Consider the following 21,302-nt stretch of genomic DNA (forward strand, 5'->3'; position numbering starts at 1 on the left):
AACGTTGGGCTCGTTGTAACGATCCTTACAACACCTTCGTTATCCTCAAGATGGGCATATCCGGTATGGACTCTAGCGCCTTTCCCTGATGGAGTCGCTGTATTTCTGATCCAGTGGCGTCTCAGGCCTTCTTCCGTTACTCAAGTCCATTCATCGGCCCACTGAACTCAAGAAATATGCCGGGGAGACGTTGGGGGTGGATGGCTATGGCTGGCTCCATAGAGGCGCGGTTGCCTGTGCTATCGAGTTAGCCCAGGGTAAGCCAACCCGCAAGTAAGTTGGATATGCTTCTGTTATGGCATCTGTATCCTGACCGTCAGCAAGGTATGTCGACTTCGCTATGCATCGCGTCAGAATGTTCAAGTATTTCGGTGTAACTCCCTACGTGGTATTCGACGGAGATTTCCTTCCCAGCAAGGCCAAGACCGAGGCGTCGCGTGAGAAGCGCCGCGAGGAGAGCAGGAAGATCGGGCTGGAGTTCCTCAGGGCCGGTAAGCCGTCCCAAGCCTATTCCGAACTCCAAAAGGCCATCGACGTCACTCCCGAAATGGCACGCCATCTGATCGAGGAACTCAAGAAGGCTGAGGTCCCGTACCTCGTCGCGCCATATGAAGCAGATGCCCAGCTGGTCTACCTTGAGCGCCAGAGTTTGATCACCGGAATCGTGTCGGAGGACTCGGATCTTCTGGTATTTGGCGCAAAGCGCCTCCTGACCAAGCTAGATCAGCATGGACAGTGTGTTGAGATCAACCGGAGGGATTTCTGCGCCGTGCGCGAAATCTCGCTCACCGGCTGGACAGACAACGAGTTCCGACACATGGCCATACTCAGCGGGTGCGACTACTTGGAAGGCGTCAGCAACATCGGTCTGAAAACCGCGTATCGACTAATCCGGAAGCACAAGACCCCGGAGCGAGTCATCAAGATGCTTCGCTTCGATGGAAAGCACCAGATCCCCGCTAGCTATCTGCAAGACTTCAAGCAAGCTGAGCTCACCTTTCTGCACCAGCGTGTCTTCTGTCCCAGGAAGAAAGAGATTGTTCTGTTGACTGAGCCAGAGCCCTCGGCCAATCTCAACGATATGCCGTTTATCGGTGCTCCGATAGAGACAGAGCTGGCTAGGGCCATTGCGGCAGGCGACGTCAACCCCATCACCAAACAGCCCATCTTGGTCCCGATTTCGCCCGGGAAGAGACGCATCAGCCAGACTCTCGCGCCAGCAAGCTTGCCTGAAAAACGGCTGGGGAAACCGATCAGCGAGTACTTCGCAGCTCGCCGGGTTCCTCTCGGAGAGATGGACCCAAACTGTTTTGCAGTCGAGCCCAGTCGCAACAACGGTTCAACAGAGACTGCCCCTCGCCCGATAGTGTTCCCGCTTCCTAGGCCGTATCTGGACGGAGCAGAACCACCATCAGCTCCAAGTCGGCCGTACACAAACAGCACACGCACAATCCGGCGACAGAGCGAGCCCATCTCAAGCCTCCTCGGGCTAAGCCACTCTGCATCTTCCGAAAATCGCCGCCGGACAACGGGACCAGTAATTCAAGTATACCAAGATGCGACTCGTTCCGCAAGACCGCCAAAGAAAGCGCGATTGTGTGACGATCCAGTCGTCGAGGATGCTGTTGGCGAAACACCGGAGAGAAGCAGGTTCTTTTCTTCAACGAAGCAAGCGAAACCTGCTAAAAAGGAGGTGGACTTGATTCTGATGTCTGATGACTCGATTGAGGAGGCATTCCGAAGTCTGCCAGATTTTGATTCCCGGCGTCCTCAGAAATCTGCACCGGCGGCAGACGATTTCAGTGTTTTGGAAGAACCTTGCCCTGAGAAGTTAAAGGAGGAGGCAGTTCTTCTCTTTGATAGTCGTCAAGATGATGACGGTGCCAAGGACGTGGTAGAAGTACCGGCATCATCTCCGGTGCAAGCGGAGCGGGCTGAGAAGAATGGGCAGCAGGATTCGACATCAGTAACACCTCTAGGACGCCTGTTGAAGGAGTTCTCGTATGAGACGGCAGAGCCCCGTACACGGGTTATCCACGGCTTGCACACGCCAGCATCGAGTACAAAACAAACGGCAGCACCGAAGAACGCGGCCCAAAGCACCCCACGGACCCCGCTTTTGACGCCGTTACAACGCATCGGAGCGCAGGCATTTCAACGAGGTAAATGCCGGTCAAGTTTACCAACACCGCGGACACCTGCGCCGAACAAATGTCTGGACTTATTGTCTCCGGTCAATCCGGCCCTCGTTCCGCTACCAAAAGCGGATATCGGGGAAGTCGAGGCATTGAACATGCCATTGGGAAGCGAAGATCAGATTGTACCCGAGAGCGACGAGGAAGACGAGACTGGAGGCGAGGAGCGCGGGGCTCTACGCTGCGATAGAAGGCTCGATTTGTCCAAGTTTCTGTACACATGATCTGTTTGTTGTATCACAGGCGGACTCGAGTGCATAGCGCTGGCGTTTTGGCCGATAAATATGGTTTGGGTCGGCGTTTGCGGAGTAGATAGCCGGGTATATGCTGGTAAGAGGAGCTTTGGTTCGGTTGTTAGTACTGTATAGGTATCATATCTTGGACTGTCCAACTATCGTCAGTATGGTAGGAAGGTTGTTAGTAGTATGGCAGAACTTGAGATGGTGGGGTTGAGGCTTGTGTACAGGATTCCAGACCATCAAGGAAACCAGCTTTTGCGGGTAGGCTAGGAATGATTATGGATGATGCCCTGATTACCTATTTCTACCTGTTCACTCTTTAACGCTAGTTTTCGGGTTGCATTGCTGCTCTCTCTTCTCTCGTGACCTTCTACGGAGTATTGATTTGTCCCTCCTCCCTCGTAGGTACTCCCTCGCGCTTACACGTCTCACCGCCTGGCAGAATGATACTGTGCTAGGTTCCCCACATCCGCCCAAAATTTCAATGGCTAGAAATTCATCCGCTTCAGCCCGCCGCATCTTTTTTCCTCCATTGAGACCCCCAGTGCCTGTTATTTCAAACCCAGGACCGGGCGCATCGCCGCCGAACCCTTTGATACGGTTGTGAGGCTGCAACAGTTAAGCCAAGGCGAGGAAGATGAGCGAAACAACACTCAAGGTATGCGCCGGCCTCGAATCCGGTGTGAAACTCCGAGTTCACCGCTCTGATCTTTGGATTTTCTAGGACCGCCTTCGCGAGCACGCACAGGCCTTTGATGGCCTGCTCTCGCTGATTCCTGCCAAGATGTACTACGGGGAGGACACCAGTGTATGTTTGCCCGTCCTCCCTATTGCCTACCTCGTTCCTTGAACACCTTAGCACTGTGGTAGACCGAGGTATACTTCTCGCACCACACCTTCTTACTGATGCGTCCGTCCGTCACAATAGGATCAATGGAAGAAGAAGAAACAGACAAAAGATCAGGCTAGAGCTGCCAAGAGAGGGAAGCTTGACCCTGACAGCGAGTTGAACCGTAATGCGAAGGAGGTATTGGACGAGCGGGCGCGGAATAAGCGCAAGCTTCAGGAGCTAGAAGCTGATGAGGAGACTGATGGCTCCGAAGGGGTCAGCGTCAGCGACATTGTCGGGATAGAGAAGGAAAAGCCCGGCGAGGGGCTGAAGAAGAAACAGAAGATGGATGTTGACGAGGAACCCGCACCGACGAAGCAGAAGATTGTCGAAGAGCCAGTCAAAAGCGAAGCAGCGCCAAGCAAGAAGCAGCAGACCAAGGAGGAAAAGAAGTTGGCGAAGAAGCTACGAAAGGAGGAGGCAAAGAAACGGAAGGAGGAAAAGCCCAAAGACGGTACCGACGCCGTTGATGGGGCCAAACCAAAAGGGAAGGGTGAAGAGCCGGCGAAAGACGAAGCTCCCGTTCAGGCCTCTACTGAAGTTGACAGCGACGAGGATGGAGACATGGCACCCATCGATGTATCCGGGCTTGCTACGAAAGAAGACCAGAGCGCCTCTGCGGAATCGACTTCCGATTCAGCGCCAGGTTCGCCAGTGTTTGATTCTCAACCGGACGCCAAAAATCCTTCGGTCGAGCCCGCCAGCACCACAACCTCAATTTCATCCGCAGTCCCGCCGTCAGAAAAACCCAAGTACCTCAAAATTCCTGCCGATACGACTGCGCTACGCGCTCGCCTCGAGGCCAAACTGGCCGCTATGCGCGCTGCTCGGAAGGCTGACGATCCCGACGGTACGCCAATCCGGACAAGGCAGGATCTGATCGAGGCGCGGCGGGAGAAGCAAGCTCAAAGAAGGGCGCACAAGAAGGAAATGCGGCGGCTGGCAAAGGAAGAGGAGGACAAGAAACGGGAAGAGGCCTTGGCCAGCGCGCGCAATTCCCCCGGTCTGAGCCCCTTATTCGAGCAAAGTGAGGGCCCGGCCGCGACCAACTTCGCCTTTGGCCGTCTCACCTTCAACGACGGAACGCAACTGTCGCGTGACCTGAGCTACGAGAAGACACCCGGCAGCGCCAAGAAGAAGGGACCGTCAGACCCCAAGACGGCGCTACTCAAGCTTGAGGCGCAAAAGAAGCGCATCGCTGAAATGGACGAGGAGAAACGCAAGGAAGTAGTCGAGAAGGAAACATGGTTGGCTGCGCGGCGCCGCGCCGAGGGCGAGAAGGTACACGACAACGAGTCTCTGCTCAAGAAGGCGCTGAAGCGCAAGGAAAAGGCAAAGAAGAAGTCGGAGCGCGAGTGGAAGGAGCGTACAGAGGCCGTGCAAACTTCCATCCAGGAGCGCCAGCGCAAGCGCGAGGAGAATATCCGGAAACGCAGGCAGGAGAAACTTGCCGGCAAGGGGGGAAAGAAGAACAAGGGCGTTGCCACCAAGAAGAAGAACCGGCCTGGATTCGAGGGCGGGTTTGGCAGTGGGAGGAAATGAATGCCTTTGGTGATCACGCCATAGAGGCCCTCCTAGACATCCTTCCTTTAGCTACTTTTCTTTTTTTCTCTCGCCGTCGGGTGTTTGGCGTTATACTGGGTGCATTGCGGTACTCATAGATTTCGATCTGACAGCATGAGTTGGCACGCTTATTAGGAGTTAGGGGGTAGGAAAATATAGTGGCATGAGGAATAATCCAACAATTTTGTCAGGCTGGACGTCCTCTTTGGTTGAGTTACATGCCCAATTGACACCGAGTGTTTAACCTCTACGCACTGAGCCATCCCATGAATCGGTCTGGGTCATGGCGCGGCCTTCAATCAAATATATGCGTGGAATAACTACGGAACTCGAAATAAGAAGAACAAAGAGATGACTCCGTTTTCCCAGTAAGAGCGCCCTCTGAAAAGAACACTATCGAAACAAAAAACAAACCACCAGGGGTAATACAGCCCGTTTATCCGCCTCCCACGCAGACCCAAACCACGACCGGGACAAGATATCATGACCGGCCCCTCTGCTCATCAACTACGGTACCTGCCCCGGCGAAATGATCCACCGAGCGCTTCCCCCTTCCGATGGCTTTTCCTCTGTTGCCCACGGACAGGAAATGGTGAACCCAGCCATCAGCACGCATGCAGAGAGATATGCGACCAACCGACTTCCCAATTCAGCCCTACTGATTCCGTACCCATTTCCACCGCCTTAGAAAAGGAACCCGGCTGAACTTGCCGAAAACCCCCCCTCCCTGTATTAGCCCTCCGTCTTCTACCTTCGCCGGCCTTTACCCAAGATGCAAAGTCACTTGCCCATTTCGGCGGTTACAAGTTGCCTTGTCCTGGGTTTGGAAGAGACCAGATCGGGTTTAACGGTAAGAAGCCTGGAGCGGTTGGGTGAGATGGGTGAGCATACGCCGCATAGTCCCCGCACGTCGCAAAGAACAGCTTCCAGCCGGCTTAAAGAGCGGGACTGACGAGTCCAAACACCCTAAAGGAGGGAGTCGAGGCGAGTAAAGACGCTCAGGCAGGCGGCTACGACCTCGAGTTGGAGCTCCTTTTCTGGGGCTTTGTTGACTTCCTGTACCTTTTGTTCAGCAAAATGCGATGAGAAGAGTGATGAGTACTAGAAAACGGACGAACCTCGGCGATGACCTGCGGCAGATTTTCGCCGACATCGTTGTTTGTTGCCTTCTTGCCGAACGGCCACTGACTGTAGTCGGCCAGTAGCTCGTCCGTTTGGTTGAAGGCCTTCTCCCGGGCCTCGTGGCCGAGCGTCGACAGGGCGTTCTCGAGGACGTTGGCTGCATAGGCCGCGCAAACCATGGCCACGGTCCGGAGATAGCGGAATTCGAGGTGCTCGGGGAGGTATTGGGAAGGGTTGAGCACGACGGTGCGCTGTGTCAACACGTTGCGAACGCGCCGGCGGATCTCCTCCTTTGCGCCGCCGTCCACCACTGGGTGTGTGGCCATGTCGAAAAGCAAGAAATTACGCTTCTCGGTCCGCAGAATGCCCTTGTCGACTAGACCCTTGGCGAGCCGTTCGCGGACTTGCTTGAGCTGGTAGCCAATCTTCATGAGGTTCCATGTCTCGCCTTGTTACACGCCATGCGTGTTAGCCAATATTTCTTGACAATGACAGTGTGCCTATACGGCAGGACAAACTCGGCTGAAGTTTCTGCATACCGCTCATAAGGTCGATCCAGCTGCTGACGCTCATCTTCTCGCTCGACTTCATCATCTTGAGCGCCTCGTCGAGCAGCACCTCGCCTGTAAGGGTGTCGTCGATAACTTCAATGATCCGGTCGGGCAGGGGATAGTTCCGTCTCGTCGGGGTCTTTTGCATGCTGATTCGGCCGCGGAAGGCGAGTTCGAGGACGATACAGCCGCGCAGGGCATATGAGATGTTGTCGTTCCAAAATGACAGGTAACCCTATTCAACCCCGCCAAGGCGAGAGAAGCCGTCTGTCAGCCTTCAAGCGGCCACATCGAATGGAAATGACATGCTTGCGAAATGAAGTGGAGAAAGGCAAGGGACCCGACAAACCTGCTTATCTTTGAGTCCCAGCAGTAACACCTCTTCCATCAGGGTCAGTTTTGGCTGCTTACTGCGCTCGGCGCTCTCGCTAATGTCGCGCGGGTCAAAGGCGATTCTGTGGCCGTTCTCGCCGCTCTCGTAGCTCGTCTCTGGCGCACTGTCCCTGACATTGGCGGCCGAACTAGACCGCGAGCCGATGCCATTGCTGCCGTTGCCGTCGCCATTGGCTCCCCCGCCCCCTCCTGCTCCGCGGCGCCGTGTCAAGCCTGACGTGGTTGTAGCCATGGTATGCAGAAGCGCTGGAGCGTGGTCGGCGCAAATCAGTTTTCTTTGTGTTATCAGGTCGGCTTGGGAACTAGTTAGCGCAGCCGAGATTGCGGCACGATTGTTTCTCTGTTGGCTCACAGCAGACGTTGGGGCGGTTTGGGGAGACGGTATGGAAATCACCGACGCCGGGCGGCTGCTCGGCGGTTGGCAGACTCGAACTTCAATTCCAGGGTCTCAGCCACGAGGCAGCCTTGGAGAAAATCCGAAATCCAGCAAGGGAAACGGTATCTCAAGGATTGGTGGTTTCGAAAGAGGAATGGCCAAGATAGTAGAAGGTCGGGCTTTGTCTTTTGCGAGTGTCTTGGAAGGATATGCAGTCGTCGCGTGTCGTCCCTTTTTTTCCACTCCTTTTTTGATTAACGTTTACGGCCTGGCTTGGGAAAGGCTGCTCGAGAACGGCACCCTCACCCTGGATTCGGGGGCCTTGTGGGTCCACCCCGATAACGATAGCAGCGCCTCTGCTGCAGTGTTGCCGAGAATGGAAGGATCAATGCCAAGGCTGACCTCAAAACTGGCTCAAATTTCGACCACAGGTTATCCGTACTCAGTACAAAATTTTGTACACAACCCTCAGGAATCTCAAGTTGGTGATATACATCCCCACAGGCAACCAAACAGAGAGAGCGGAGTAGTAAACTCGGGATGCGTCTTATTTGAACTGTACCCCTGAAGATAGCGAATCCAAGCGACTCCCCTTATACTAGGTTCTTTCCACCCCAGGCCATTTCGTTCTCCTCATCCTTCTCCACGTCATCTGCAATGTACGTGATTAGGCAACAATGAATCCCTCTCCGTCACCATCCAATTCACTCATGCAGTTAATCCCCCGTCCATTCCGCCTCGATAAACCACATGACGCTCTTCTCGGGCTTCCATACGCGCTTGACCTGGTACCTCGGATCCGCCCTGGCAAATAAGTCGGCCCAGTCTTCCGCCTCTCGCTCTCGAGCGTTCACCGTGACCTGCATGAACAAATCCAGCGTCCTCATCGCCCGTTCCTCGAGATAGCTCGCCGTCCCCGGTTCCGACAGGCCACCGTCGTTGATGACCACCCGGCTTCCCTTGCGTAGAGCTGGCACCAACGCTTGCAAGATCCGCACGCAGTACTTGTCCGAGAAGCCGTGCAGGATCATACGCATAAAGTAGCACTCGGCTACCTCAGTTTGAGGCGTGAAGAAGTCGTGCGTCGTCAACTGGACGCGCTCCACCAGATGATCCGGGACTTTGCCGATCGTTTCAGGCGTTCGCATCCCGGCTTGGTCCTGCACGATGAACTTCAGGTTGGGAAAGGCTTCGGCGATGGCAAAAGAGATGTATCCTTGATTACCGCCCATCTGTCAGGGGAGAGGAGTGGTTAGCCAAGGTCAAGTGTCTGCGTAAAAGGGGAAACGGACATCTACAACTGTTGCATCCCCCAGATCTCCCCAGGGATAGCCGTTGACCACATGATCCGTGCTGTAGCCCTCAGCACTTCCATGGGCCTGCATGGCGAGGTTATAGCGATTGTTCAGTGCCGTATCCTGCTGCAGGAAATCGAACCAAGGTAAGCTCTGGTTGTACGCGAGATTCACGCTCGTCTCTGTCGGTTCGTCACTCGCTGGCCATTTCTTCATGGCATTGACAACATTGGCCATGGGCAGCCACAGATCATTGCACATGAAGCCCACCCAGTTCTTCAATGGCTCGTCTTCGAGCAACAGCCTGCTAACTCGTGAATGAGCGACTTGGTTCTTGGAAGGCTCGCAGAAGATACGAGTCGTCATGGCATGCCGCAGCAGTCGGCGCAGGTTGAGCACACCGATGGGGAGGCCACCGTTCAAAGCCTCCACCTTTGCCGTCAGGTCTTGATAAGAGATGGTGCCTTCGAGCGGGACAGCTTGGGCAACCTTGAACTCCCATATCGCATGCAGAGAGATGCTGTTTGCGGACTGTGCCGTATCAGAATCCATGTGTCAGACACTGAATTGGGCACCTTGACTTGCATCCCAGGCTAAGTTTCGCAGTCCTTCCTTTGGACCCACGGATATGTCGTATAGCTCTTTGGTGGCCGCCGCGAGCGCGAGGCGCGCCTTGAACGGCACTTCATCCTCGGGAGGGATGGGGAACTGGTCGAGTCCGTTGACATCAAACGAAGGAGCGTCGAGGCCTTTTGCCTTGAGATAGTCGGTCACTATGGCCGTCTTCTCCGATATCTCCTTGGCCAGAGCCGTCATGCGCTCGATCGAAGCCATGATCAACGGATGCGCGACGTTGTGTTACCCGGGGAAGAGGGAGTGCAGCAGCTCGTACATTTCAGTCCGTCCCGGCGGTCTGGAATCGCCAGTGCCACCGACAGAGAAATGCAACCCCATCATGTCCCCCTGATCGCAACGGTCTCGCGTTCTCCCCTTTCCTCTTCTCTCCTCCACGAGCCCGACCGCTTATCAGGTGTGTCCACTCTGATGATACCCTGACGACGTGGACGACCCACCAATTGCAGGAACCCCTCATTTTGACCCCAATCGTTCAGCGCTTTTCCAAAGTGGTGCTAGCTGCGCACAGAAGTCGGATGGCGTTGCCAGATCCCGCATCCCCGGAGAATCTAACGCCTCCGCCGATGCGAGACCTTGGTGGTTTGCAACAACGCCTCCACCGATAGTGGTATGCAACCACGCCTCCGCCAATAGTGGGATGCAACGTACTGAAATCATCTGGATAGCGAATCGGCATTGTGCCTCAACCGCTCACACTAAAGTATGGAGCCAATGGTGAGGAGAAAGATTGAAGGAGGATTCGTTGTTGAGGTATTTTCAATGTGCGTTGTGACCGGCCAGCACACTGGCATCCGGCGTACACCTACAGAGGCTTCTGTCCAATGACAGCGTGGAAAGGATAGTATGAATGGACGTGATGGTTCATCAACCCCTTCCGGACTCCAATGAGGTAGACTTCCACCTCGGCTGGCGTCCACTTAAGACCCCTAGTGTACGGTCCCATGGCGATCCCTTGCAGCCCGTCGTAGATCATGCTCCGGTTGTAGAGGCCGATGGTCCTGAGTTTCGGATCGCGCGGCCAAACACCAATCGGCACTTTGAGCACCGTCTTGTCGATGTTGGTGAAGCCGGCTTCCTCCAGCCTTTGGGGGTGCTTCTCCATCGACAGGAGGTCGACGCCGAGTGCAGCCAAGCCCTTTTTGACGTTGTTGATGAAGTCGGCCACAGGGTCATCGTCCTTGAGAGTGCCGTCGTCACACATGACGATGAAACGAAGCTCTTGTAGTTCAATCCAGCCGCCGGGCTTGAGTGCACTTTGAGCTGTCAGGAGAATTCGCTGGTGATGCCTCACAGGGAGAGATGACCTACGTGTATGCCTGAGCGAGCAGCTTGGGCCAGTCCCGGATGGAGCTCGTCATGTGTCGGATATGGATGTAGTCAAAGGTTCCGGGCTTGTAAAGCCACTCGGACTCAGCATCGTCGACCAGGAAGGAAACATTGGGAGGAGTCCAGTTGGGCTGGATGGGACTCAGGTCAATCCCTGTCACCTCGGCCTCGGGATACTCATCGGCCACTGTTGCTGTTAGACCAGTACAATACAACACATAAAAACAAACATGAAGACGGAGAAGAGGCAACGCACTATCAATAGCCCAGATTCCGGTCCCAGTACCGACGTCCAAAATCTTCTGGGGGTTTTTGAGCGGCGCGTAGTGGAGGCGCCCGTCGCACAGGTTCACAATCATGGCGTGCTTCATGTCTTCGCGCTCCTGCTCGGGCTCGTCGTTGGGGAAGGCATAGGCGCCCTCTTTGAACTTGTGGTAGCGCCGGTTGTTCTCAAAGGCATAGTCGCGCACGCTCGAGGATATGCTTGTGGAGCCGCGCGACATGTCATCAGTTGCGTAGCCATCGTCGCTCTCGTCCGAGTCTGCAGCCTCGATGATGGTGCCCTCTGTGGGTGCGATGAACTCATCATTGCCCGGCGCATTGGGAGAGACGGGTGGAGGTGATGATGGACCTCCGGCCGCAGCTCCGGCTGCAATTGCGGGGGACGGGGAGCTCTCAGCTTTCTCTGCGTCGGCCATACTTCGTAATAACGTTTGGTTTTACCGTTGCTAGCTCGCGGATATGCAGCGTGGGAATGCGACGGGCGCGCTGGGCTTTGTGGGGAATTGACTACACACTGCGTAGAATTCATACACCAAGCGGCGGCTATTGCTTCTTCACCTCTCCTGGGGTAGGCGACTCGAACAAAAATATCAGCCTGTTACGGAGGAGAAGGGTAGCCAGGACGGCCCCCATGCGGCCACTATCGAAGTCCCTAGTCTGAATAGGTAAGGAACGCCGACACCCCGACAAACCAGACATGGATGGGCTGTTGTCGCGTTTTCGGAAGTAGATGTCCCGCATCCACAGGCAGGGAAGCTGCGTGTTTAACCCTAACCCCTCCACACCTACTCCTCCCCCGATCCCCTCCCTTGATTATCATTCGGACAAGAGGGAATTTCCCGCACATCAGCATGTCCGCATTCTAAGCAGGACGTTACCTTAGAGAGTTCAATTATATTTTATGTACCCGTCCTTATATCTACTTAAGCTACATTGTCCCAATTGACTTAGTATTTGAACGAAATACCTCCTAACTTCATGTTATTTTTCGTTTTTGGCTAAGGAAATAAGTTGAGCTATGGCTGAGGCATCACAGGCTCATATTGAGGTCGATCCGGTTGGTCATCCTTTTACCTCTAGCTGGTAGTACGAAGGCCTCCAAGCGCTGACAAGCTGCAGGTCGAGGTTGATGAAGACCATGACTCGGTTATCTCGGACGACGTGTATGCATTCAAGTTACCCTAACTTCTAGCGCTGTCGGCGTTCGTTTTGCTAATGCACAGTAGCTCGGCCTTGACTGCCTCTATTACATCCAGCATTCTCGACTATCCCGTCGAGAACGGCCGCCGCTATCATGCCTTTCGGTCTGGAGGTTCGTAGTTATTGGTAACCTACACCCGTCGTCTTGTATTCCCAGGGCTGACCGCGTGTTACCAGTCTACTGCCTGCCGAACGATGAGCTTGAGCAGGACCGCCTTGACCTATCGCACTTGCTCATGACTAAAGCCATTGGCGACAAGTTGTTTCTTGCGCCCATTGACATGGACAAGACGCAACGCGTTCTGGACATTGGTACCGGAACAGGGATATGTACGTACAAACTCGGGACACCTATATCCATACCCCAAAGTCCCTGCTTACAATAGCCGCCCATACTGACTCGATCGGATTGATGATGGCTAGGGAGCATGGCCATGGGTGATGAATACCCCAACGCAGAGGCATGGCATCCAGGGGTCAAGATGGCCATGAATGAGATTCAGACCGTCGCTAACCAGCCAAGGTAGATCCTAGGAAATGACCTAAGTGCTATACAACCGCCTTGGGTTCCTCCCAACGTCAAGTTCGAGATCGACGACGTTGAGTGCCCATGGGTGTACTCGAGGCCCTTCGACTTTATATTTTGCCGTTATATGGCCGCTTGCATTAAGGACTGGCCAAAGCTCGTCGGTTCCGTCTACGAGTTGCGTCAACCCCCTGTTCCAGTTCTACGTGCACATACCTCTCAGCCGTCACAAGATACGTGGAACTAACCAACGAGTGAAACAACAGCAACCTAAGCCCGGGCGGGTGGGCAGAGTTCCAGGACTTTGACCTACAATACTACTCGGAGGACGGCTCGCTGGCGCCGGACTCGCACACGGCGAAGTGGATCGGGACACTGCTCGACGCAGCTCGGAAGACGGGGCGCGAGCCGTGCCCGGGTCCGAAGCTCGAGGAATGGGTGCGCGAGGCTGGCTTCACCAAGGTAACGCACCAGCGCTTTCGCCTTCCCATCGGCGCCTGGCCGAAGGACCCCCATCTCAAGGAGGTGGGCACCTACAACATGGCGCAGGTCATGAGCGGCCTCGAGGCCTTCTCATTGCGCCTCTTTTGCGGCGTGGCAGGCTGGAGCAAGGAGGAGGTCCTGGCACTGCTGGCAATGGTCCGGCGCGAGCTCAAGAGCTCGAGCTTACATGCTCAGTTCGACTTGTGAGTACTAAATTTCCTACCTAAGGTTCCCGGCCCCAGCAGATGGCTACCTACCAGTAGACTCCTACTAGTAGAGCGTCGTGGGGTGTAAACTCGGAGATACTAACTCTGTTTGCAGTCACGTTGTTTACGGCCAGAAGCCTGAGCAGAAGGAGTGAGCAGAGGAGCTGGGTGGAAATATGTTGGCCGACGGGGAAACTGCAAGATAGAGTTGAGCGACTAAGGTAGGTTGGGACCCGGTGAGACAATTTCGTTATATGCAGCATAGATAGCCATCAGTGTGGCACTCAATTTTCAATGCGATTGTCCTGTGTCATTGTATTCTCTCACTTCCCCCGAATCATGCTTCCTGGAAGCCCAGACCACAGGGCTTTGCAATCTGCCACACTCATACGGAGAGTCAACTATAAGAACATGGAAAGTCTTTACTTGCATGTGCCTTAGATACTGAGCGAGACCAGTTCCAGGTTTGAGGTACTTTCATGTTATTGATGCCACTACACTCTACAGGCTCTCGTAATTTGTTCTTTGAAGACAATGGGTTTGTGTATCCGCCGTATTCCCATATGCCGAGGACAATTCTCGGTCCAGTATCCGCAGCACCTCAATCGGGTGGAATAGGTCGTCGGGCTCTAGGCCTCAAGGGGGAGGTGCTTGGCGAGCTTGGCAAGTGCTTGGCACGACGTTGCACTCCTGAGGCGCCAGTGGGTTCGTATTCCTTCCTTTCCTCAAACTTGTTGGTCGACAAGCATACAAGCACTGACAAGCAACACGCTAGCAGGGAACACCGTCCCATAGGCCCCCTTTCACAACCAGGCACATCACAATCCACCTCCCAAGCACGGCTTATCTCGACTTCGGTTCCCAGGACGTTGGCTCGCCATGCGCAATTGTTACCAGGCTGGGATCTACAAGATGGATCATGAGATGGATTCCAAAGCGGCAACGCGCCGCTTGCTGGCAATGTGCTCCCGAGACTTCCGCGCTTTGGAGCCAGGGAGTATTTACTATTTATATTGAGGATATGTCTTGGCCTCAGATTACTCCCTACCTGTCCTTGTGCTCTATCCTCCATCCTGCTAAGCAACTCTGCATCGGGACATCGGGATGCTACCACAGATCTTCTTCTTGGCTGCCTTAACCGGCTTCGCCCTCGCTAGTCCTCTCAAGAAGCGCGAGGTCCCTGGTTCCTACAGGCTTCACGAGCGCCACTTGCCTCACTGGTCAACACAATGGACAAAGAGGGCAAAGGTCCCTAGCACTGAGGTCCTCCCGATGCGTATCGGTCTCAAGCAGTCCAACTTGGAGGCCGGCCGTGAAAAACTTTATGACATGTGGGTAAAACATTCTCTCTGGCTATTCCAAACTTCGATACTGACACGTCGTTAACAGCTCGACGCCTGGCTCTCCTAATTATGGCAAGCACATGACGCCTGAAGAGGTCATAGAGTTCTTCTCGCCCGCACAATCCACTGTTGATGCCATTAAAGAGTGGTTAGTCGCTTCTGGGATTGCTCCCGAGCGTATCGGGCACTCTGTCAACAAACAAGTATGCATCTACCATCCGATTCCTTGGCTTGTCTATGCAATCCTCTAACATGTGTCCCTGTACTTAAGTGGATTCAATTCGACGCTACGGTTGGCGAGGTCGAAGAGCTCATGTTCGCTGAGTTCCACATCTGGCAGCATAAGTCCGGCAGTCATGACATCTCCACCGAAGAGTACCATGTCCCACACCATATCTCGGAGCACATTGACTACGTGACTCCGGGTGTCAGGCTGCGTACGAGGAGGGCGCAAGCGACACACAACGTCCAGAAGCGCCGTGTTGCCGACAAGAACCGCGTGAAGCCCTTTGTCACGCAGCTGCCAGCCTTCCCCCACCCCATTCAACCACCTGTTCGCTCTATGTGACTGCCGACTGCACAAGAGGCAAGTGACTCTCTGCCCGTCTCAAGTTAATGTCATCTACTGACACTCAGCTAGCCCAGTACAACATCCCTAAGGGCAACTCCGCCATGCCCGGCAATAAGCTGGGCATCTTTGAGAGTCTGGACGTCCATTACAGCAGGAAAGACCTAGACATCTACTTCAGTACCCTCTACCCCAGCATCCCCAACGGCACCTATCCAGAGGAGCGCCTCATTAACGGGGCGATTGGCGCCATTGAAGACACCTCGGAATATGTCCCCATCGATCTAGAGGCCCCACTGGACTTTGACTCTGCCTGGCCCCTGATCTACCCGCAGGGCCTTGTCCTCTTTCAAGAAGACGACGAGTACTACGAATCCCACGGCAACTTCAGCGGCTTCTGGCACACCTTCCTCGACGCCATCGACGGCAGCTACTGCACCTACTCGGCCTACGGAGAGAAAGGCGACTGTACCGCACCCGAGTGTAACGACCCCGTGTACCCGAACCCGGCTCCTGGTGGCTACAAGGGCCAGCTGCAGTGCGGTGTATACAAGCCTACGAATGTCATCAGCATTAGTTATGGTGGGAGTGAAGCGGGCTGGCCCGACTACTACATGAAGCGGCAGTGCGACGAGTGGATGAAGCTTGGTCTGCAGGGCACGACGGTTGTCATGTCTAGCGGCGACAGCGGTGTGGGACCGGATACCTGCTACGGCCCCGAGGGGAAAATCTTCGACCCGGACTCCGCATCGAGCTGCCCATACGTCTTGTCCGTCGGCAGTACCGAGTGGGATCGCTTTGATACTAGTAAGCCTCCTGCGCCGTACGAGAAGTTGAACGAGGTGGCGACGGCACGGTTCCCCAGCGGTGGCGGCTTCTCCAACGTCTTCGGCATGCCCAGCTATCAGAAGAGCGCCGTCAAGAAGTATTTCGACCAGGTGGAGAAGAGCCTTTCGTTTTCGGGTTATAATCACTTCGTTAAAGATGGAGATTTTTCGCACATTAAGGACGGCGTCTACCACAACGGTGGCCGGGGGTATCCCGATGTTGCGGCCGTCGGTGATAGGCAGGTGGTGTATTCCAACGGCTCATGGTGGCTTGTTGGTGGCACCAGTCTGTCCGCACCCGTCTTTGGCGCTGCCTTGACCCTGATCAATGAGGCACGTCTTGAGGCCGGAAAGAGCCCTTAGGTTTCATCCACCCTATTCTCGTAAGTTGACCAACAGTCACTCTGGCTATGGGGAAGGCAGAACTAATCCTAGCCGTATAGTATCAACATCCGGAGGCCTTCCATGACATCGTGTCTGGTAGTAATCCCGGCTGCGGCTCTCCAGGTTTCCCTGCGGCCAAGGGTTGGGATCCTGTAACAGGTCTCGGGTAAGCTCCCATTTTAAACGAATCAAGCCTTCCTCGTCTTCCTCACGGCGACGAACAACTTCACAGTTCGCCCAACTTTCCTGTCTTGAAGAAGGTTTTAATGGCGGTGTGACACGAAGAGTTTTGGTAACATGAACTAAACCGTCAAATGGTTTGGGAGCAAACACACTGGCAAATGGCTACAGGTATACGTGGATAGAATCTGAAGCTGAGTTTTTTGTCGCCCTACTGATATCGCTTATATTCTGCTGCCCAGAGAGAGATAGCAGGACAGTTTGAAGCACCATGTTCCAACTGTTTATTCCCAACAACTTCCAGCCCAAGGCAGTTAGGCCCATCCTCCTATACTTAGAGCCCCTCGGCAGTCAAAACAACAAAACGAGCCTGGGCAAGCCCCTGACTCAGGGGAGCGACTTTCACCAAGGGCCCAAGTCACCGTCCTGGGTATAGAACACTCCTTCCTTTCATTCAGCGAGGTATATAAAAGAGAAAATGCATGCGGCAATGTATACAAACAAGAACCCCTATTCCAAAGACCTGGAAAAGTAGTTGAAATCCTCAGACCAAGGATCCCTCTAGTGGTTATGTGTCTGGAAACTGGTCCACAAAATCTGTCCTCCCCTCCATCAACGCGTCGGCATTCAACCGCACACTCCACCGCACCATATCAGTCATGGCCTTCTCCCTGTAACCGTCCCCGTGGTTTCCGATGTCGCTCTGGCTCTTCATGGGCCCCGCTGGCCGGTGGTGCTGGAACAAGGCCGGCTGCGTCGTCAGGCACTGCCGGCCCGCCTTGCGGCCTTGCTCGCCCTCGCAGAACCACCGCAGCAGGATGTCGACGGCCGCGTCGACGTCTTTAAGCGCCACCTCGTGCAGCAACGCGCGCGCGCCGCGCTGGCTAAGCGCGTAGCCGAGCGTGCAGACGCCCTCCTGGACATGATGGTAGGCCCGTGTGTGGTCAGGGTAGTTGTCCTTGAGGGTGAAGGGGGTGTTGAAGGTCCATAGGTGATGCTTGGGTGCCACCGTCTCGTCGTTGGCGCGGATAACGCGGCCTTTTGGGATCGTTTTGCTGTGCGCGAATGGGAAGTGCATCCCGCAGTGGCCTAGCCACAGGAGGTCCCAGTCGTCCCCGTAAGGAGATGCCGTCGGGGGGACTGTGGCGGGAAGGGAGTAGAAGTCTAGCTCGGGTACAGATTGAGGCGAGTCGTCAAATGGCATGGGATACGTTGGGTCAGCATATACGCGGCCCGGGCGACTGCGCGGTGTCAGGGGTTGCGTAAGGGCGTGACTGGATCGTGCAAAATCATAGAGCTGGTCTCGTATCCTCAGGTCCCAGTCGGCATCATCCTCAAGAATAAGGGCCGATGATAAGTTCCGTTGCACGATTCTACACCAGGGGTATTTAAGCACAGGGTCCAGCAGTATATTAGAGGAACTAGAACCTAAAGTGATACATACTCTCGGGCGACGTTCATGTGCGCGCGCCAGCAACCGAGGGGCCCGTCAGGCAAACGGTCGTGCTCGTAGCTCGAAGGGATGGCCTTGTCAGGGACGTCTTTGCCCTGAACGCCATCGACGAACTCTATTTGGATATCGCTAAGCGCAGCTTGCAGGGCTATGGTATCGCGACGGTCTGTCCGAGATGGCAGGCCGATAACAAATATTTTCGCAAACTGAAAATGCGGTTCGTGTTCATAATCCCAACCACGCGCAACAAGGGGGTGTTCACACTTACACCAAGCGTGCTATTTCTGATATCGCGCATCAAACCGCTCGTTGAGGCCCAACGCTCATAGACAATCTGATGCCTGAACGCTGAGCTGCTAGGAACTGAAATATCATCATGGAAGCGAAGAAGAAGAAGCGTGCCGAGCATGAAAACAGCCGTGCCGAGGGTGTATAGAATCCGTCTCCTTGGTAGACTTAGCAGTAGTCGCAAGTCCATCTTGTTCAAGCTGTTCGACTCTTAGGAAACAGAAGAACGTTGAATCTGGAAGTATGCTGCTACCTACTGTAACCCTGAATTTTGCAAGTTCAGCTGGGAAATTCCGCCCAGACGGCGGACGTGGGGGAAAATGGCCTATGGGAAAACTGGCGAGGCCGTATTGGTTCTAGAGCGCCTCGGCGCTTAACGCAGCTGGAAAGATGTACGATGAAACCCTAGAGACCAACATTGTTGTGCCGCCGACCAATAAGGACATCTGTGTGTGAAAAGAGGCGTCCTCTGCCGCAGTGATTGCGTTTCGGAACCGCCAACTGCTGCGCAGAACACACAGTATTGTAGAGTGAGGATAGTACATAGGTACAGTACGCGTGTAAAAGGTGTCCGTTGTACGAAGTATCCGTTCAGTTGTTGAAAGGGTCACACGGAGTACACCGTGCTTGCACGTACACGCTGCGATTGATTCGGCCAATCACCTGCGTACCGAGCGCTTGGATACACTGTGCGGGCCCCGGCTCTGAACCTTGATTTGACGCAACTCGGCCGCCAAGCCCTGTCCGATGTCTCTACGGCGCTTCTCTTATGCGCCGGCTCGTTACTCCGTAGCCCTCAGTGATCTTGAGGGCGCTGCTGCAGCTTCAGCAGTAATGCCACAAGTTTCATCTCCCCGTCTTTGCGATGCCAGTCAAAGACCAAGCCGCCGCCGCCGGGGCGATGCGGCGCGTATCGGAAAGGATTTAAAGCCCATGGCGCACAAGGTTAAGATACGCATCATGGTTCCCTGCTATGCACTCCCAAGCCGTTTCTCGTGTCACCATAATGCTTCTTTTGTCTTTGTTTTGGCCCTGACATTGGAAGATGATTCCGTTTGGCATCCTGACCTGTGTCTCCGCCTTCCTTGTCCCTCTGGTCTCTTCCCAATTCATCACTCCGCTTACCCAAAGGCAACAGTTTCGGGTTGGGGAGGTGCAGAAAATCCAGTACCGCACAAAACTTACCAACTATACAATTGCGATATGGCAGCAGCAGTTGGCCGGAGGTTCCGCAAATCTGGGGCCCGTTGTCTTCCGTAAGTATCCGTTTGAGCGCTCGGCATCATGGTCGGTCAACTTACTCTCCACTTCAAAGGAACCACTGATGGGCCCGAGACAGAGTTCGATTGGCAGGTGCAGCTTTACAGCTTTGACCTAGCGGTCTCAAACGTGTTTTTCTTCTGGCTGAAGGAGGGTGGTCTCGAGAATCTGGGGTCGGTGGAAGTGGAAGCCATGTCGTCGGCCTACTTTAACATCACCGACGAACCTCTTCCGAGCAGTTCGCCGTCTATCCCATCAACAAGCACGTCACCGCCTTCGTCAACGACCGCGTCCGCATCCTCCACGATTACGTCGCTGTCCACCACATCCTCGGGCGAGCACCAGAAAGGAACCACGAGCAGTACTCCAGCACCTAGTGAGCTCGAGAACTCTGGACTCAATCTTCCCGTTGCTGCGCAAGCAGGAATCGGTGTTGGTGTTTCTATCGTCGGGCTTACCGCCATCGTTTGTGGCATATTATGGTTCCGATATGTGAGGAAACAACAAAGGATGCTTCTCGAGCTTCAGCAACAGCAGAGAGTTTACTCACAGCCTCTGGATGATGTCGAAATGCTGAAGTCCCAGACGCCTCCTCTTCCTCCTCCTCCCCCCTTCAGGTATCATTCGAATGCCACGGGCAGGTCAACTCCCGTAGAACTGGGATAGTATCCACAGAGGCCCGCGGGCCGAGGGCCGAGAAGGAGAGGGGAATGGACAAAGGGGGCGATTGAGCAGCTCAAGGAGCAGCTTGCACGGGTTGCCACGGCGAACTGACCTGCGCGTGCTGTTGTGCCGTATACCCCGTTCAAGACCGCCGTTGAGATGCAGCACGCTCCTTCTAAGCAGGGGCCTGCACAGCGAAACCTTGACGCCAACACACCTCGGAAACCTTGACGCCAACACACCTCAGCAATATGCCCAGTCCCAGGTGGACACCATCGTTGGGCAGCAAGTGCTGCAGAAAATCTAAGAGCCGAGCATTGGCAGGAAGTTCTGATACCCACCCCCTAGTGTAAGAGGGGGGTCGTTGTTGACATGGGATTGGCACAGATTGCTTATATCTTCGATTAGGGAGGGAGAGTTGGGTAGCGGCAGGAGTAGCACAGTGTTTGGCGCATGGGTTTAGGATACGTCATGTCAGGGCATAGCCATGTATAAGGTAGCTAGGGAGTTTGAGCCGTAGGCTCTACAGAATACCATAGAACAGATTCATTTCTTTAGGAGCCTTCTGGAGCTCTGGTTGGGATTACACTCACTGGCAAGCCCTGTCTAAGGCAACCCATGAGTCCTTGACGTCCTGGCTGAGGCGTCAAAGGGCCTCAATAGCAAGGCACGGCATGATAGCGAATACTAAACATAAGCATGTCTAGCGGACTATGTAAAGTTGCAAATCCCAATCACCGGTCTCACTGGGCGCTACGTGACTCTGCCGCTGATGTGGCCTTTGACACGAGTCATACGTTTCAAAGCACCCCAGGTAGGTACATTCTCTTAGGACTCCCTCAGTCTACCTGAGATGCTAGCCGGGGCGTGTAACTTGGGTCGGAGTATCTGCTTCGAGCTTTCGGCACTGAGAGGCACCCGACGGCATCGGGGTCCGAGTAGGTGGCTCTCCTATAGGGATGAACGACGAGGAGGCCGGTGAGAGCCCCCTCGTACCTTCCCCTGTTCCCAACCTGCCGCAAAGAGAACGTTTGGTACCATGCAGAATCCACTG

At 54.6% G+C, this 21,302-nt stretch overlaps 8 protein-coding genes across 8 annotated transcripts; 4 read left to right on the top strand and 4 right to left on the bottom strand.

Moving 5' to 3' along the window:
- Positions 1–50: 50 nt before the first annotated feature.
- On the top strand, positions 51–4,865 carry N656DRAFT_790256 (uncharacterized protein; the record flags this gene model as incomplete). Its single annotated transcript, XM_064816867.1, has 7 exons — positions 51–63; positions 126–273; positions 325–1,804; positions 1,838–2,403; positions 2,605–2,611; positions 3,159–3,242; positions 3,363–4,865. The coding sequence occupies 7 exons, from the start codon at positions 51–53 to the stop codon at positions 4,863–4,865; spliced, it is 3,801 nt and encodes a 1,266-aa protein (XP_064669197.1).
- An 856-nt stretch (positions 4,866–5,721) lies between these two features.
- Positions 5,722–7,614, bottom strand: N656DRAFT_144904 (GPP34-domain-containing protein). The gene is made up of 4 exons (XM_064808640.1): positions 6,909–7,614; positions 6,527–6,794; positions 6,005–6,456; positions 5,722–5,942 (listed from the first exon to the last, which is right to left on the bottom strand). Exons 1-4 carry the CDS (start codon positions 7,182–7,184, stop codon positions 5,853–5,855), a joined length of 1,086 nt encoding a protein of 361 aa, XP_064669198.1. The 5' UTR covers positions 7,185–7,614; the 3' UTR covers positions 5,722–5,852.
- Positions 7,613–9,759, bottom strand: N656DRAFT_144466 (S-adenosyl-L-methionine-dependent methyltransferase). The gene is made up of 3 exons (XM_064808638.1): positions 9,209–9,759; positions 8,621–9,154; positions 7,613–8,560 (listed from the first exon to the last, which is right to left on the bottom strand). The coding sequence occupies exons 1-3, from the start codon at positions 9,455–9,457 to the stop codon at positions 8,045–8,047; spliced, it is 1,299 nt and encodes a 432-aa protein (XP_064669199.1). The 5' UTR covers positions 9,458–9,759; the 3' UTR covers positions 7,613–8,044.
- A 302-nt stretch (positions 9,760–10,061) lies between these two features.
- Positions 10,062–11,283, bottom strand: N656DRAFT_790259 (S-adenosyl-L-methionine-dependent methyltransferase; the record flags this gene model as incomplete). The annotated part of the gene is made up of 3 exons (XM_064816868.1): positions 10,062–10,512; positions 10,568–10,772; positions 10,842–11,283. 3 exons carry the CDS (start codon positions 11,281–11,283, stop codon positions 10,062–10,064), a joined length of 1,098 nt encoding a protein of 365 aa, XP_064669200.1.
- A 328-nt stretch (positions 11,284–11,611) lies between these two features.
- N656DRAFT_144806 (S-adenosyl-L-methionine-dependent methyltransferase) lies at positions 11,612–13,678 on the top strand. Its single transcript, XM_064808639.1, has 8 exons — positions 11,612–11,924; positions 11,987–12,030; positions 12,094–12,179; positions 12,245–12,401; positions 12,495–12,528; positions 12,595–12,770; positions 12,860–13,279; positions 13,398–13,678. Exons 1-8 carry the CDS (start codon positions 11,886–11,888, stop codon positions 13,435–13,437), a joined length of 996 nt encoding a protein of 331 aa, XP_064669201.1. The 5' UTR covers positions 11,612–11,885; the 3' UTR covers positions 13,438–13,678.
- Positions 13,679–14,386: 708 nt separating this feature from the next.
- On the top strand, positions 14,387–16,383 carry N656DRAFT_799007 (alkaline serine protease; the record flags this gene model as incomplete). The annotated part of the gene is made up of 4 exons (XM_064817826.1): positions 14,387–14,613; positions 14,672–14,828; positions 14,897–15,178; positions 15,271–16,383. The coding sequence occupies 4 exons, from the start codon at positions 14,387–14,389 to the stop codon at positions 16,381–16,383; spliced, it is 1,779 nt and encodes a 592-aa protein (XP_064669202.1).
- A 373-nt stretch (positions 16,384–16,756) lies between these two features.
- N656DRAFT_780357 (glycosyltransferase family 25 protein) lies at positions 16,757–18,460 on the bottom strand. Its single transcript, XM_064815358.1, has 3 exons — positions 18,306–18,460; positions 18,029–18,243; positions 16,757–17,957 (listed from the first exon to the last, which is right to left on the bottom strand). The coding sequence occupies exons 1-3, from the start codon at positions 18,333–18,335 to the stop codon at positions 17,153–17,155; spliced, it is 1,050 nt and encodes a 349-aa protein (XP_064669203.1). The 5' UTR covers positions 18,336–18,460; the 3' UTR covers positions 16,757–17,152.
- A 910-nt stretch (positions 18,461–19,370) lies between these two features.
- On the top strand, positions 19,371–20,251 carry N656DRAFT_769269 (uncharacterized protein; the record flags this gene model as incomplete). Its single annotated transcript, XM_064813688.1, has 2 exons — positions 19,371–19,581; positions 19,641–20,251. 2 exons carry the CDS (start codon positions 19,371–19,373, stop codon positions 20,249–20,251), a joined length of 822 nt encoding a protein of 273 aa, XP_064669204.1.
- Between the last annotated feature and the right edge of the window lie 1,051 nt (positions 20,252–21,302).

The sequence above is a fragment of the Canariomyces notabilis genome, assembly GCF_033297395.1.
Source record: "Canariomyces notabilis strain CBS 508.74 unplaced genomic scaffold N656scaffold_14, whole genome shotgun sequence".
NCBI classification, from domain to species: Eukaryota; Fungi; Ascomycota; class Sordariomycetes; order Sordariales; family Chaetomiaceae; genus Canariomyces; species Canariomyces notabilis.